Source organism: Camelus ferus, chromosome 5, assembly GCF_009834535.1.
Source record: "Camelus ferus isolate YT-003-E chromosome 5, BCGSAC_Cfer_1.0, whole genome shotgun sequence".
In the NCBI taxonomy this organism is placed as follows: Eukaryota; Metazoa; Chordata; class Mammalia; order Artiodactyla; family Camelidae; genus Camelus; species Camelus ferus.
This window is the reverse complement of record NC_045700.1, coordinates 70,252,166-70,269,855: the sequence shown is the minus strand read 5'-3', so window position 1 is coordinate 70,269,855 and position 17,690 is coordinate 70,252,166. Positions and strand designations below refer to the sequence as shown.

The window sequence follows — 17,690 nt, the reverse complement described above, 5'->3', positions numbered from 1 at the left end:
TTACTTATTCATTATATTTTAGGAACTCAAATCTTGAGGGAAGGAAAGGAGGAAAAAGAGAAAGAGAAGGGAGGGACAGAAAAAGGGATGAAAACTACAAGTGCATCTTCAGTAAATGACTATTTAACAACCTGTAAATTAACAGCCCTGGGATTTTTCAGTAACTCTTGATTAATAAAGTTGCCTATACCTCCAGAGTCAGTAAGCCACTTCTGAGATTTTTTTTTCCTATGGTAACATTCAAGCAGAACCGAAAGATACAAAATAATATTTATTTGCAGCATCATCTACAACAGCTAAAAACAAATGCCCTAATCGTTTAGAAAATGATGTGCTCCATCAGAAACATCCCCGTAAGAGGTGTCCCTTTAAGTCAGTGGCTCCAAACCTGGGGTTCCTGGACTTAGAGATTTGTGAGGATAATAATACGGGCTGCAAACACTTTTCAGGATGGACTTTGCAAAAAGTCTAATATAAATGGCATGTTGGCTATGCAAGCAAATTAAAGGTCAACCAGTGGTCCTCCTAGTTATCAGATACTGATTGGAAGCTTAGTTAGCAGTTCCAGGTGTCTTGGAAATAGGAAAATGAGTTAAAGAAGTACTTCCATACGGTTTGGTCTGGCAAACAAACTTTGCAATGCACAGGGGAAATAACCAAAATATTACTATGTACCATGACAGATGTTCCTGATAACAGCTGTTACTGTTGACCATGTGAAATATGTTTCCATAACTGGAAGGCAGTATGAAAACATTGTCAGTGTAAAGGAGTGTCAGTGTAAGAGGGTCTTCTTTCAGAGATGTCTCTATAGTTGTCATCATGTCTTTTCAAACGAATTAATAATAATTTTCAACTTAGAGAAGTGCAAAGTAAAGTGGGTGAGGAATTTCCATGGGCCAAACTATGTCTGCCTTAGTGCCCTCCCAGTCCCCTGGCCGTGTCCCTCTCCCTCGTCCGGTGCCTCTTCCCCTCCTCTAACTCCTACATAAGCCCTGATCAGCAAGTTCCTGATGGGCACCCTTCAATCAGGCAGTGAGTCATTCACAAGCATTCACCACTGTGGATCTCTTTGCTGACCATTCTTCCCCTGCCATTTGAAAACACTGTATGGTGGACAAACTACACTCATTAAATAATAATTCGGGCCCACCTTTATTCATCAAAGGTACACACAAGTGTGCCACTAGGCAGCTTTGCTTGCCAGTATGTATAGACTAGCTGTAGAAATCTTGGGGGACTTCAAGCCAGGGAGCGTGATCACTGAAGTTGTTACTGACACAAGAATGTTTGCATTTTCACAAACAAAAGGCTCTTGTAAATCTAAAGGAATGAATGTCTTTGGTAGGATTTCAGATGGCTGCCCAGACGTTATTGGGGGGGGGGGGGATCTTTAAAGCTCCTCTGCTGGGCAGGAAGCCAGCCCCAGGGGAGAGGGGGCAGGCTCCCCCCCCCCCTCACACGTTGGGTCCAAGGCAACAGCACACTTACATATGGTGGACTGGAGGTGGTTGTGAGGCTGGTATGGCTGAGACCACCAGAACTCCCGTTGCTTCCTATGCAAAAAGAAATACACTGTGAGAAGAGAAACTAAATTAACCCAGGTTAACCCAGGTGAAATAGATCCGGGACAGAACGTTTCCTAGAATCCTGTTGCCTCTACCCAGGTGAAAAAGGAGATTTTACCTCCAAACACATTGTCAAATACATTTCCAAATGCACAGCCTTTCTTATCATTTTTCCTGCCTCACAGCATCTTTTTCAGAGCCGTGCTGGCTTAGAGTGAAAGTCTGGCCCATGACCACTAGTTCGCATCTCACAGGGCTTTTGCACAGGAGCCATGGCTCATGCCTCTCCGGCAGGTTAGCCTGTTCCAGCAGGTCTCGGAATTTTCACCGCATGCTCTGGTTTCCCTCCCTGGCTGTGATGCTCTCTACAGTCCCTTTAGAGCCACATGAATTTCTGCTCCTTCAATTGCCCTCTGTTTGTGTGCTAATCCAAAAACCTGTCATTTCTGTGTGCTTCTCGCAGGACCCCCATGGGAGCCACTCTCTGCTCTGAGACCAGGAGGACTAATCTCATTAGGCCTTTATCCCTGTGTGTGTCCTTAGCCCCCAAAACTCAGGTCATCCCTTATCCTCTGCACTTTAATCCCTACAAGGCTCCGTCCACCACCCGCCCCTCCCTGAAGCCCTTTCACACACCCTCTGGATCTGGTAGTAAATCTTCAGCAAAATCTCTCAGACGTCTGCCTCTATTTTGAGGGAGCCCTTCACCTTCCTGCTCTAAAATCCAGGTCCCCCTGAGTTTGCTGCTCCCCTGCCCCTTTCAATAGGTGGCTCCTTCCTCTCCTAACCCCCGTGGTGAACCAGCTCTGGGGGAGGGGGACCCTGACATGCAGCTTGGTTGATTCCCTTCGTGTCAATATTCCCACTGTGGCTGATTTCAAGCTGCCACCCTGCCGTCACCCACGGTGGGTGTGAGAAGAGGTGCACATGGGCTCTGGGAGCTGGCGTCTGTGCGCCACTGCACGAGGCCCTCACTCCATGGGGCTTGGAGGTGGGGGTCTGTGTCCTGCTTCGCAGGACCATCTCCAGACCATTCTCCCTTTTCCCTAGAATCTGTCGCTTTGAGTACCATTCCCCTCACTCTGCTGGTAGCATTCTCAGGTTATTCCTGCTCACGCCACGCTCTCAACATTGTTCTGTCACAATGTGATGATTTTATTAGGCACATAAATGCCCCTTCCAAAACCTGGCCTTTTGGTTCCTTTATCTCCTCTTTTTCAATGACCTCCCCCTCATTCCGCCTCATTCTGCCTCCCACTGTCATACCCTAGATCTTTCCGTTCCAGTAACTACAGTCTCTCCACAATTTCGATTTCCAGCATCTCTTTCTTCTACCAACGCCTCCTATCTTCCCAACCCCAGTAGTCTGCTGACCTCATCGGGACCTACAGTCCATTGATCACACTTGTTTCCACTGACCCTTCCCCTGTCACCTCCCTCCCTAACAAGCTTAAGTGTCATGGTCCTTCACTAAAACCACTCCTTCGGCCCTCTCTTGATTTACTGTTAAATCTAACTCTCTGTCTAATCTAGACCTACCCACCCAGGAAGCTGACAAGAATCACTTCAAATTTATGGCCTTTAACCTTGTGTGGGCCCTTAATGCTGATGCCACTGTATTTAATCAATTTGCTCTCCTGTTCTCATAGAAAGTTTTGAAGGTTTCTCCTCTCTCCTTCCCAGTTCCTCCTTACCCACCCTTACTCTCAGCTTAGGCCACTGCTTATTTCACCAAGAAAATACGAGCGAATGGAAGAGAATGGCCACAAGCCCCACCGTGTCCCCTCCCTCCACTGTGCCACACTCCGGGTTCCCCACTGTTACTATTGCTGTGGATGAACTGTTCGTGACCCTATATAAGGCCAACCCCTCTGCTTGCAGATGCCACCACATCTGCTTCCGCCTGCTCAGGTACGTCCACAGCAGCAACTCAGTCATCTTTTCTCTTGTACCATAAAGTTTCCCTCTCACTGGGTTGTTCCCGTGAGCAGTATCCACCCAACCACAGAAGTCCTCTCACCACTTCACTTTCCCCTCTAGATGCTTTTCTGTTGCTCTGCTCTGCTCTATACAAAATGTCTCAAAGAACTTTCCATGCTCCTTGGTGCCATCAATTTCTTCAAACCCCGTTTTATGAAGATTTTGGCCCCACCCCTCCACTGAAATTGCTTTTATCCAGATCACCAGTGGCCTCCAGTGCTAAATCCAACAGTCAGTTGTCAGTCCCTCAGCAGCGGCTGACACAGCTGATCGAGACACTGCACCGACCTGATTTTCATCCTGACCCACTGGTCATTCCTTCTCAGTCTCCTCTGCTAGTTCCTGTTCCTCTTCCTGATCTCTTATCACTGGCCGAGCCTTGGGCCCCTTTCTGTCTTCTGTCTAACCTTACTTCCTTGGACTTCAGTAGCACAAAGGTGAGGATGGTGGGTTGAGATTCAGTAACTAAGTCTTTAACTCAGCCTTGAAAGATGAATAGAGGGAGTCAGAACTACTTTCTAAAGTTTAATTTAGTTTCCCAAGTTCTTTTAGCTCTATTCTAGTTGATATGACTAGTCTGGCCTCTTTGGTATGTAAGATGCTTAGGGCACATTAACAAGTTGACATTTGGATTTATAAACCACCGTGTGTGAGTTCGTCTGTCTGTTTGTCTCTGTCTCATCTTAACTGCACTAACAGAAGCCTGAGAGAATGTTTTTATTTCCTGAGTCCAGCAGTGATAATTTTCTTACCTCTTCAGAAGGTGGTTAGAAGGGATCAGGCCAGCACAGGTACCAAGGTCCGAGATTTTCCGGGCCTGCCACCAGAGGGCATCATTCTGGTCCACAATCTGGAGGATGTCCCCCTTCTGGAAAGGCAACCCCGCATCTATGCAGGGGATGGCGGGATCCTCCTGGGGCCAGTATTCGGTCATGGCACGGACGTACATCTGACAGTAGGTGCATAATGGCGCCATCAGAAGAATGCTTACCCATGGGCTGCTGAGACTTCACACCATTTCTCCCGTTCCTCTGCCTACTGGGGCTGTCTTCCTCTCCATCCTCAACAAAATAAACTTCCTTCCTGAAGTTTAAGTTCTTAGGCTTTCTGAGTCTAAGAGCCACAAAAAAAAAAAAGTGACTCTGGGAATAGAATCTTTTAGCTCTGAGAGGATTTTGCTCAAACGTTCACTATTCTTTTTTGGGGGGTGGGTGGGTAATAAGACCGATTGATTGATTTTAATGGAGGTACCGGGGTGAGCCAAGGACCTCACGCATGCCAAGCACACACTCTACCACTGAGCTATACCCTCCTCTCCCAAAGTTCACCATTCTTGTTGTTACTTCTTAACTTCTTGGTACCCCGTCTCCTTTTATTGTGTTCATTTCCTGACTTGCCTTTCCTGTCATCAGTATTGAAAAACATGCAACACGGTATTGAAAAAAGTTCAACACGTTATAGACGCTAGTAATAAGATGCAAAGTATTTTTTCACTGTTATTGTTATTGGAGGATTTACTCAGGGTGGGTGTGAAGGCTCAGCCGGTTCTTACCATCTTCTGGCTGTTAACAGGAGGGTCAGAAACTGGAACCACCTTGAACATGATTGTGCCACGAGACATGGCCTAGAAAATGTCAGGGGGAAGAATGACAAATTGCAGAGTTTGCTGGGTTTGGCAGATGGAGTTACAACTCATTGTGTGCAGGTCAGATGCTGACATCTCCCGCAGGGGCTTTGACAAGGGTTCAACAGATGAATATCACTGCCCAGAAACAGACATTAGGATGAAACTGAGCTCCGCTTCTGCCCCACTGTGGGGCTTCCAGGATCACCGGTCTGTTAAACCCACACTAAGGCCTGGCCTCTTGCTGCCCCCAGGACACCCCACTTAGCAAGGCCTTCTTCCCACAGGCTCTGTGGGAAGGAGAGAAGCTCGCGGTCTGACTTCCCCTCCTGGAATCTCAGTCAGCCTGTCTTTCCTGAACACTTGTTTCTGCACCAGGCAGCCCAGTCTGATGGGGAAGATGATGAGGGGCTCCCAAGTCTTCTGGGGGGAATGACAAGCTTCCAAGCTAATCATGGAGGAGACAGAGAGCCTCTTAGCCTGAAGGGGAAGTTAAGAATCCTCTGTTACAACACTGTGACAGGCATGGGAGATCCAGACATTAACAAGAAAGATCTCGGTCTCACTCAGGAATTCCACGATCTCACTCCGCTGGCAACCCCACAGCTGGCACCGGAAGGGCTAAGGTGGAGGCACATGGTCTGTGGTTGACAGACCCCAAGCTCCTGCTGCAGTATCTTGTGTGCCACACAGAACCTTGCACCCGCGGTTTGCAAAATATTTAGGTGCTTGTTATACTCCTTATAATAATACCAACCTCTCATCTCAGTCCCCAGGGGACATCTATGAAAATCTAGCACTCCCCACAAGAGCCCAGTCTGGTGTATGTGGCATATAGTAAACGACCCTGGGCCCCACATGGGGGTGTATTGGGGGGGTGCTGCTATGACTGATGACAGCTGGACTGTGACTCAGGCAATGGTTTGAAGGATGGGAATGGTGACCAAAAAGAGACCAAAGGCTCATATAATGGGGTCATAAATCCCCATTCCAACCACGAGGACAATGGAGGAGCGACCAGCAAGGATGTCCCCCTCCCTGTATGCTGCCCTCTGGTGACTTCTCTTCTACCACAGAGCTTCCTCAAGGAAACCATATTCAAATGTTAGGGGAGCAAGGATTTTTTGCTCAAGTTCAGAATCTCCTCCGCAGTCTCACTGCACAGAAACAGCTGAATGTGCGTGAAGAAGGCCAGGAGGAGACTCTTACCAAAATATGGATCACTTGCTCAGGGTCCAGTCCTTCAACCGAAACTCCATTCACTTCCACCAGTTTGTCTCCAGCATACAACAGCCCTAGGCAAACAGGAACACAAAACAAAGAAGGGTACAAAGGAATTCACAAAAAATGGGGGTAGCTACCCCAAAGCTACTTAACAAGTTCACTAACCCAAGCATTGACATTTTAAATCTTTTTGTAAAATAATAATAATAAAGCACACTGGTTATTCCAATTTACAGCATCAGCAAAGTGCATGCGAACTGCATTTTCCACCTCTTCACCGACATTGGGTATTAGCTGATGGTGATACTTTCATTTTTGCTAGTCTGATGTTGTGAAAGGGAACTGGAACACCGGTAAGAAGACAATACTAAAAATAAAGATGTCAGAGTTGTGAGTAAAATGGTGAATGAAATGCAAATGGGGTAGGGGAGGGTATTCTCCAAAAGAGAAAATGTGGAGACACTTGGGGGTTAAGGCTGAGAAATATGAGGTAAGACAGTGGGGACAAGAAGCAGGCCAATATCAGGGAACAAAACCCAAGAATGATGAAAATTTCAAGAAAGGTACTGTCAGCAACATCAAATGTGCTAGAGAAGCAAAAATAAAACCGAGGCTGAAGGAAGGGCCAGTGGACTTAGGGACTAGGACGTCCCTGGGTGGTTTTTTTAAGAATGTTCGGCTACAAATCCTGCAGCAGGTTTCTGGGGCGGTGAGCAGTGAGGACACGGGACAGCAGGCACAGAACAAGTCATTTCAGAAGCACAGCGGTGAAAGGAAGGGAATTCGATTTCCTGGTAGAAAAGGCAAGTGCAAAAGGCATTTGAAGACGGGGAAGAGCTATGCCTGTTTGAAAGCAGAAGGACAAGTGAAGAGTGAAAATTGAGAGTATAGAGTGAGGCAGACCTGGACTTGAATTCTGACTCAAATTGTGTAACCTTGAGCAGATGAGTCATTCAATCTCTTTGAGCCTCAGCTTCCTCATCCATAAAATGGCATAATACTTAGCTTGTTAGGTTGCCATGGGAATGTAAAGTGAAAGAACAGTGATATGGTGCCTAGAACAGAGGGTCTCAATGCAGAAGGTAAAATGGGGCTTCTCTGGGATGTTTCTTTCTTTCTTCTTAGTGAACGAGCAATAGAACTCATTAAAGCCTCGACCATAGTTAGGAAAGGGGTTTCCCTGGGAATATTAAACAGGCAAGGGTTTCCTACTTTCCTGATCACGCTCGCACCCTGCTACTCCAGCTCACCACTCCTGTCGGCCAGCCCGCCGTGGATGACTCTGGCCACCAGGATGTCCCCTGTCATCTCGTGGCGTTTGATGGTAGCTCCCTGGGGAGAGAGCACAGTGGAACCCCTTTGTACCTAACATGACCACTTTTCTGGGGCTTCCCTCAGTGTCACCCTGCTCTTTCAGATGAGGGTATTCATACCAACCAGCGCCATACCACGCCACCGTCAAAAATGACAGGCCATTCCACCTTCGCCCGCCAAAGTCTCTACCCAGCCAAATAAACATCAAAGAATATTTAGATGCTTCCAAAGACAGAGAAAACTCCCACAATTACAACCTAATCAGAGGGACTATTCTTAGAAAATTAAATTACTGCCTTCCTCAGCTTCCCTCCAATAAAGGAAAAGACTTAGGCCAATGCCTTAGAACTGAGTGAAATATGTGTGGGTGTCAGAGAGCCAAATAATGAAATAAAATAAAAAGTCTTCTTTCTCACAGCTCTTTCAAAAAGAAAAACACTAAGCAGAAATCTTTCCTAGTGCAAACATTACAACATGTGATGTGTTTGAAACCACAGGCAAAATTCATTAAGATACAATTTAGTCATTATTACCATGGGTTTCCTCTCACATTTTCTGAGTGTCTCAAACTATATCTGTGCCCATGGACAAGAATATTGCCCAAGTAACCCTGGAGTTCATAATTAGCCCTGGTATAATTCTAAATGAAAAGACAAAATGATTTCCTTACCAGGGGCTGTTGGTTTTTCACCAAACAAACAATCCTCATTGCCTCCTCGCTCTCAGGGATGTTGTCTGGCAGTGGGGGGAGGAGGGGTTCAAAGTCTTTCTGGGCCACAGTGTCGTGGGCGCTGAGCAAGGCCTGGGGACAGAGAAGGAAAAGGTGAATTAACGTCACACACAGCACACACCCATCTAGGAGATGGTGACTCAGTCTGTGCAAGACACACAACAACCACCAACACATGCGTGCCAGGCATACTTCTCAGCATTTTATGTGGATTAACTCAGTCTTCACAATAACCCTGAGGCGAGTATGTGTATTGTCCCCAGTTTACAGGTAAGGAAACAAGGGACAGAGAGGTTAAGCAACACATAATATATTCTTTCATTTCTGATAAAATGTATACTGTCACGTTCTCATTCCCTGGAAACCCATGTCATCCATGGTGCTCCTATGAACTCGAACCACAAAACAACTTTTGTAATAGTTTTCCTAATTAAGGTGGAATGAGGGATCAAAACATCTTGTTGGTTTGATTTGTCAGTGACACCCATGGACTCATGTGAAACAGAATGAGGAACAGCAGTTCCCTGCATTAGGACATGATAGTGCCTTCCAGCAGACCGCTAGGTTACACATCATTTCATGGAGTGGGGGAGTAGTCATTCTACAGCTCTGTCTGAGATTCGTGGACAGAGCTTCATTGGCACTCAGAGTAAGTTCTCTAGGTTTATCTTGTGGACTAAAACTTTTGACTCATAAATTCCATTGCTCCCAATACAGACATTCTCTTAAAGTTCTAACGTGTTGATAAACTGATCTCAAATCAATAAATACTGAGAGATAGGTTTCTGTTCTGCAGTCAGATATTCTTCATAGACCCCCTCACAGAGCTAGTCATCATTATAGTGTATTTTCCAAATACCTTCACACACTTTTTCCAAAATTTAAAATATTCCACAGTTGGAAGGGACATATACTACCCTGATCGCCCACCCCTGATATTGGATTTTAGAGGAACAATAGCTTAGCTTTGTGGTGGGGGGGGGGGCAGGGGGCGGGTGGGACGGACAAGACACCATGAGAAGTTCTGGGTGCCTCCTCATATATACGTCAGGCTTGGCTCCGTGACAACATTAAGCCAGTCACATCTGAGTCCCACATCTTTAGGTACACTCTGTTGGTCACCCACATACAGTAATAGAACATCTATTCAGAGAGCACATTTTCTAGCACATTTACTTCTTTCCAACTTTGTCTATGTGCCAGATATGTCCATTTTAGCAAGCACTTGCCTTAAAGTGTGGAGACTGGAGGATCTGTCTCAGCTCTTGGATCTCAGGACACTTGGGGGTTTCACGTAATATCTTCACTACCTGGTTGATGGAAAAACATACATTGTGAATTTTTAAAAAAATCTTCATCACCCAGTTACCATCACCTAGGTTGGATAACAGATATACTGGTGAGCATGGTATTGACCTAAGAAAAGCTGTTACTGAAGACTTCTTTTTCATCTGTAAAGTCAGGGCTTAGAATCTTTCCTTATTCATTAATATTTATGACAGCTGGTAGAATCCAAGATTTGAGGTATATCTAAACCACAGTGCCCCAGTCCTGGCACATCCCAGGCTTGGAAGAGGAATTAACATAATTTTGTAATATCTTATATACTAAGGCAAAAGCCCTCTAGTGGCTCTAAAATGGCTGTTTGCTAATATGAATGCTCTACGGGCAGGTTAAGGTATCTGAGTTCTCCAAGGACAGGCTCAATTGCCTGGAGAACTCAGGGAGTTTAATTCTATGAGATGCTCTATTCTTCTACTGGAAAATGGGAACAGTAATTTATATTTTAGGGCTTATGATTTGAGTAGCAATTTTAATGTTTGTTTCAACAAAAAAAAGTGCTAAACAGCATAAACTCCGATCTCTTTGCTGTAGTTTCAGTGTAGACCTGCTTCCTGACAGGGCGTAGACCTTCCAAGGCTTTCTCCAGCTCCATGAATCTTCAGCAGTCAAGCACCATTACACACAGGGAAATGAAAACAAGCAGTTCACCAAGTTCTCCTCAACCCACTAGGGTTGCAACTGAATAAAATTCAAGTGTGTGTTTTCCTGTGAAAAACTGAAAATAATCCAAGTTATTAGTTACTGGAGTTGAGGTTAAAAGTTTTTTCTTTTTTCCTTTTTTTTTTCCTATTTCTTTTATTACAGTTTAGGCAATAAACAAAGACAAAATGGATTGCATTTATTCAACCACTCAGCAACTACAGATTGACCATCTATGATGTGCTAGACACTGTTTAGAGTGATGTAAATACAGCAGTGAAAAGGCAGACAAAAATCTCCATTCTCACAGAGTTTATAGTGTCATGAAGAAACACAGACAATAAATAAAATATATAAGGAAAAGAAATAGTTTTATTTGATGGTGAAAAGAGTTAAGAAGAAAAGTAAAACAGGGAAGGTGGACAGGGAATGCTGGGGGGGGGGGGGACTGCAATTTTAGATGAAGTGACCAGGGAAAGCCTCAGTAAGAAGGTGACATTTGGGTGGAGACCAGAAGGAGATGCGGAAGCAAATAGCATGAATAGATGGGCAAGAGCATTTCTGACTTAGTGAGTAGCAAGTGCAAAGGGCCTGTGGCAGGAGCACATCTGATTCAAACAACCACAAGTAGTTCATCTGGCTGGAGCAGAGGGAACAAGGGAGAGACTGGTGAGGGTCATGTCAAAGGGGAACAGGGGCTACATTGTTTGGCTGTGTGAGAACTTTGATGTGACTCATCTTCAAAGAGCATCTTTTTGGCTACTGTGTTAGGATACAGGATACGCCACAGGGGAGCAAGAGCAGAAGCAGGAGTCCGGGGAGGAGGCTAAATCACAATTATCCCTGTGAGACGACGATGGCTTATATAATTTGGCACAGCAGAGGTGGTGAGATTCTCGACAGATTTTGAAACTAGAGCTGACAGGATTGGGTGTGAGTATGAGAGAAAGAGAAAATCAAAGGTGACCCCAAAGATTCTGGCTTCAGTACTCCAAGAAAAAAGATGTCCTTACTGAGATAGAAAAGGCTGGGACATGAGTGGCTTTGGGGGTGGGGACGATTAGGATCTCAGTTTGGGACATGTTAAGTTTGAGGACACCTGAGTAAGACGGGAAGCAGGCAGTTGGAGGAAAGAGTCTGCAGTTCAGGGCAGGAGCCCAGCCTCGAGAAGTAAATTTGAAGATCATTAACAGAACAACATTACCATTTCCATAGGGTCCACGGTTTAGGGAGAAAGAGAAATGGACACATGCTAAAAATATGTTTTGTTTTGTTTCACTTTAATTTGGGGAGACAGCATGCCAATTCTCTTCTATTAAAGCTCAGTTAGAAACACTTACTCGATGCACAATCACCAATTAGACTTTTCTGTTGGAGCCTTTAAACTAGCACTGTGAGTGAAAAGACATCACATTAAAGCTCTCCTATTCTCTGGATGAAAAATCACCTCACCTCCGAGGACAACGCCTGTGCGTGGGGTGCGGCAGGAACGAGCTTCTTTTCTTTGAATTCCTGGAGGGAGTCATAAACCTGCAGAGGGCAACGAGGAGAGAATGAACGCCACACCAAGGGAAGGTCGCCGAGGGGAGAAGCAGCCCACGCAATGGCACAAGCAGCTGAGTTAGCATGTGCTGGGCCTTTCATGGGGTGTCTCTAGGTGTCCAAGAGAAATGAGCTCAAGGTTGGTGGCTCTAATGCTTCAGAGGCTTAATTACTGGCTGCCGCCAGAAATTGATCTTCCCCAACCAATATCACTGATAAAAAGAAACTCAAACTCTTGCTCTTGTTAAACTAAATTAGAGTGGGGTATCTAAGCTTGAGACCAATAGAGATCTGGGGCCAGAGACCTCTGGGAACTTCCAGGCTGGGCAGCGGCACAGGGCAGGAGCTATGGGATCAGGGTTCCCCGGGGAACTGAATGAAAGGTTGGACACACAGTACCTGCTTAATGCTCTATGCTCATCTTGTGTTTGTTTCCTTTCCTCCCTTAATTCTCCAATTATAAAAATTCCAACTTTGTCTCTGGTGACCCTTAGGAATTGTCTTCCGTACCAGGATCCAGGGTTGAGCCTCTGCAGTGCAGCCCTTCATCCTATTTTAGGAATCCAGTTTCTCTTACAGATGGACAAATGAGGCCCAGGAGGCCAGCTCAGCCCCATCTTTCTGACCCAGATCTGGTGCTTCCTTGCTCTACCTCAGTGCCCACGCTCAAGTTTACCTGGACAGGATTAAGGCTGATGGATGGATTCAGGGAGCACAAAGCACAAGCTGCCTACCCATGGTAGCAAGGGCAACGTCTTGAGTGACATTTAAACTCCTGTTTTAGCCAATCCCAGGAGGAGAAAGTGCCTGGTAGAAATCAGGTCATTTCCCCCTCAGGTTTATTGAGATATAATTGACATAGAACACTGCGTAAATCTAAGGTGTACAATATGTTGATTTGATACACGTGTATGTTGCAAAATGATAAGAACAATAAGTTTAGTTAATACGTCTACCAATTCACATAATTACTATATTGTGTGTGTGTCATGATAACATTTAAGATCTACTCTCTTAGCATATAAAACAATATTGTTAAATATAGTCACCATGCTGTATGTTAGATCCCAGAACTTTTTCATCTTATAACTGGAAGTTTGTACCTTTTGACCAAAATCCTCCCTTCATCCCCAGCTCCAGCCCTTGGCAACCGCTACTCTACTCTCTGCTTCTATGAGCTCCACATTTTCAGATTCCACATGCAATGAGATCACACAGTATTTGTCTTTCTCTGGCTTATTTCATTTAGCATAATGCCCTGAGGTCCATCCAAGCTGTTGCGAAAGGGAGGATTTCCTTCTCTTTTACGGCTGAATAATATCTCATTGGCCATCCCACTTCTGAGTATATAGTGAGAGTGAAATGAAATCACTGTCTCAGAAAGATATCTGCACCCCATGTTTACAAAAGCCAAGACATGGGGAAAAAACTCTGTGTCCAGCAATGGAAGGATGAATGGATAAAGAAATTAGGTGTTTTAAAACCAGTGCTGTGAGGAGTACATCTTTGCTTATGCTAAATATGTTGACCCTGTTCTCTTATTTTAAAAAATATAAATATAAATATAAATATTAACATGCATTATAAGGCTGTCCACATTTCACACTTAACTGAAGGAAACATATCCCCCCAAAATAACTTCAAAAGTATCTTTCTTGATAATAACATTTGTTCAGAAGAACAAAATTATAGTCAGATGCTGTTGTATCTGTATATGAAGTTTTAGCCAAATTTTTAAAAAAAGAAGAAATCTTCAGAGTAAGAAAACTTGAAATACCTAAACAGAACAGTAGATATCTCATTTTGTAATTTGTAAAAACCAAGAGGAATAACTTTTAAAAGCATTTTTATTTGTCCTGAGTTGTCCTCAAGGACAGAGGGTTGTAGACAGCTGTAAAGACACTGCCGATAGTCATTTGTGGCAGCTGCTTTGTGATCCAGGGGCCTCTGGAAGAAGAGGAGTTGGGGGCAGCAGAGAGAGGACACTGCCTTATTATTTTCCATTCAAGTAAATCCCTTTCCAAGCTAAGGGGGTTTGTAGCTCTTATCTGAGGATTGCCTCCTGGGAACTTTTTCTAAGCTGAAATTTCCTGCCAACAGACAAGTGACCCTGTCGGATGAGTAGGTTCTGTTCCCAAGGCTAAGGGCTTCTGTGAGACAGATCGCTCACCTTGAGCAGGGCCCGCAGCCATGGGGAGTGGAGGAGGTCGTACAGGAGACACACTCCGTTCACATCTCGGCTGTAGAACAGATTCAGCTCCTGTAGCACAAGCCTCAGGATTTGGGAGATACCTAGAGATGGGAGAGGGCAGGGATGGGGTGGCAAGTGGGGTGGAGAGAAAGGCAGGTATAAATATGAAGACAATTTGAACAGCTGGGACGTTCCAGGGGCTCACGAGGAGAGGAGGGGACACTGAATTTGAGGCCCCAAACTCTGCCTTCCAGCCCCGTTCTCTCACTTATTGTGTGAACCTCAGAAAGCCACCCAATTCTCTGGAACCTGGTTCCCTTGTGGCAAAATGAGAATATTCTAGCTTTCCCACACGCTTGATGCTAATATTAGATGAAGTAATAGACCATAGCATACAGATGTAAGATTTTATGGGAGCAGTAGTGTTTTCCCTTCCCCAATCTTACCAGCTTCTGGTTTATGCCAAAATTATCTAGCTGTTTTCCGAGTCTCCTCCTCTAATTCAAACATAGAGTCATTTGTCTTTACCCTTTCTGAAAATTCTTATAGAGCTCTCCTAACAGGTTTTTTAAAATTTATTTAAAAATTTTAAATTTGCATTCCTTTTATTGAAGTTTAGTTAGTTTACAATGCTGTGTCAATTTCTGGTGCACAGTGTAATGTTTCAGTCATACATATACATACATATATTCCTTCTCATATTCGTTTTCATTATAGGTTAACCACAAGATATTGAATATAGTTGCCTGTGCTATACAGTAGAAATTTGTTTATCTCTAATAGGTTTTTAATACAAATCTCAGGATTCCACTGACTAAAGGGACTTAACAGATTTTAGTGAATGCTGGATTGTTTTTACAAGTATTTTCATAGAAATTCTATTTGTTGCAGTGATATTTTGAATGTGAACAAGTTGTGAAGTTTTAAGTTGAAGTAAAACATTATAGGGTAGGGGAAAAAAGTTTCTGAATCCGCTGTGTCCATTTCTTTCTTTCCTGCCTTGAAAATTGCTTAGACTTAAAAAAATTTTTTTAAGTATAGTCAGTTACAATGTGTCAACTTCTGGTGTACAGCATAATGTCCCAGTCACACACACACACACACACACACATATATATATATATATGTATATATATATATACACACATATATTCATTTTCATTAAGGGTTATTACAATATATTGAATATTATTCCATGTGCTATACAGAATAAATTTGGTTTTTATCTATTTTTATATACAGTAGTTAGTATTTGCAAATCTAGACTTATCACTAATAGATGCAATAGCACAGTTCAAAGTATATGACAAGTTCCTTATAGAAATCACAGTAAATCTAACAGAGTTTCTACCCCTAAATTTGATCACATATTTAGAGTGCTATTATACTGCCTTTCCGGCCTGGAAAAGGAATCTGGCACCACATACCATTCTCTGGATTGGCTGCCGCAGAAAGTGCCTTGTCCTTCTCATCCTTTTTGTCCGGCGAATCTGCTCCTTTGTCTGACTGTATCATCCTCTCTGCCCAAGCTTTCAGAAGGAATTCAGAGCTAGGGAGCAGATTGACAAACAGCATATAGCCCGTTCCATCACGCTGGCCCCACAGCTCTTAATACATACATGGGAATATATTTCCAACAGCATTTATTGAGCAAGTCAAGCTCTGTGCTACATACGCATCAGAATCCACACCAAGTAAAACAGATTTGCCCTGTGGTGCTTCCTCTTTAAATGAACCATCCCCAGCTGGGTGAGCAAGAATTTACTGTTTCATAAAACATTCCTCTACTCCCCTCTTTTTTTTTTTTTTAAACAAGTGACAGATAATGTTATATTTGTTTATTTTCCACCTCTTTGCCTAGTTGACTTAATCATCATTAGAGCCCGATTCCATTTAGGTCCCTGTTCCCTCTCGTTGGACCTATAGTTCTTCATGGCACTGATCTGATCACAGTCACCAATGTTTTGGGTTACTGCTGAGGAGATTCTTAGGGTTTATTTTATCTATTGCTTTATGTAGATTTAGTTTTAAAAAAAAAATCAGAAACCCAAAATAATAGTGGCTTAACAGAGTAGGAGTTTATATTTTGCTCATGTAAAAGTCCAGAGACAGAGACAGTCCAGGGCTAGAAAGGCAGCCTTGCTCTATGAAATTCTAAGAGAATGGGCTCCCTGCAGCTACTGTTCTGCCATTCTGGGGTGTGATGTGGTCTTTATCTTCCTGCTTCCAAGCTCCAGCCACCACTTCTACATTTCAGCCAGCAGGATGGGAATTAAGAAAACAAGAGCAAAGGGAACATGCTCACTCCTTTTTGAGGAAGTTTGACAGAAGTTGCTCTACAAAATAGGAAATCACCTCAGGCCCTGTATGACTTTCACATGTCCCATTGGACTTTCATGCTGCTGGAAAAAGAAAAAAAAAAAAAAACCTTATAATTATCTGAGCCTAAAACCCAACTTCTCTTTACATGTAAACTTGAAGTATTTTTGCACAGTTTTAATAGACATTCAATTTTCTGGAATTCTACTACCATAATTGAAGAATGAATTTGTTTTACATGGACTTTATCAAGTTTACTGTTTCAGAAAATCATGTCATTAATGGCAAAGCTGCTCACAGTATATAACACATCATTGCAACACAACACTATCAGCCTATGGCTGTATCTGTGTCTGCATTCAAAGTTGCTGCATTCCTGATGGATTCTTTTACAGGTACAAACGTGTTACTTCATTGTATCTTTTGGTTCAGTGATATCTCTTATCTACATATTGAAATAATGTCTTATCAGCTACATTTAATTTATCTCTATTATTATTATGAGGGTGCTATGTATATGGATTTTTTTAAGTTGTGTGCAAATAAATGTTTTAGTTTGAGTTCTCCCAGAATCAGACACAGAGCAAGGATTCTAGAGAGGTGATTTGTTTTGAAAGTGATCCTAGAACACTAGTAGGGGAACAGGGTAATAAGGCAAGGCAAAGGGAAAAAGTCAGTAAAATGTGTTATCAAGCAAGTAACCACTGTGGACAGTGTGGAGCTTAATCCTATGGAGGAACAAGGGACAAGCGCATGGGGATATTTATATTCCAGTGCTGCCAGACATTGGTTAAGGGTTTTTCCCAGAGAGCATTACTTCTGGCCCTTCCAGCGTGCTACATGCATACTTTCCGATAGAATGTGCAGGTGTTGGGAGTTGGAAATTGGTCCAGAGTGCACCAAAAGTGGTAAGGACCAAGGAGATATGGATCAGGCACTGACAGCATGTTACAGCAAGAAAATAAAGGATAAATCAGGATTTTTTTTAAAGGAGCATTTCATACTAATTATTAAAGATTTGGGTATTGAATCTGATATGGTTGAGAACCACCGTCTGGAATGTAGACAGATTGTGGGGTTGAGTCAGGGAGGCTATCTAGAAAAAGACTGATCATTATTATGTTGTCTCTAAATTCTAAGGCAGTGAGAAGAGCAACACAGAAAGCTGTTGTGGAGTTTTAGACAGCCTTCCCATACACATTCTTTTCCAGTCAC

General features: G+C 43.6%; 1 protein-coding gene across 1 annotated transcript in view; it reads right to left on the bottom strand.

Annotated features, from left to right (window-relative positions):
* MPP4 (membrane palmitoylated protein 4) overlaps positions 1-17,690 on the bottom strand; it is a 40,108-nt gene that overhangs the window by 18,875 nt on the left and 3,543 nt on the right. Inside the window, exons 3-12 of the mRNA XM_032479171.1 lie at positions 15,584-15,763; positions 14,136-14,356; positions 11,876-11,953; positions 9,670-9,750; positions 8,381-8,512; positions 7,647-7,728; positions 6,382-6,467; positions 5,101-5,172; positions 4,301-4,497; positions 1,492-1,556 (exon numbers count right to left, since the gene is read on the bottom strand). Of these exons, the coding sequence (XP_032335062.1) occupies positions 1,492-1,556; positions 4,301-4,497; positions 5,101-5,172; positions 6,382-6,467; positions 7,647-7,728; positions 8,381-8,512; positions 9,670-9,750; positions 11,876-11,953; positions 14,136-14,356; positions 15,584-15,763 (1,194 nt within the window). The remainder of the gene's footprint in view (positions 1-1,491; positions 1,557-4,300; positions 4,498-5,100; positions 5,173-6,381; positions 6,468-7,646; positions 7,729-8,380; positions 8,513-9,669; positions 9,751-11,875; positions 11,954-14,135; positions 14,357-15,583; positions 15,764-17,690) is intronic.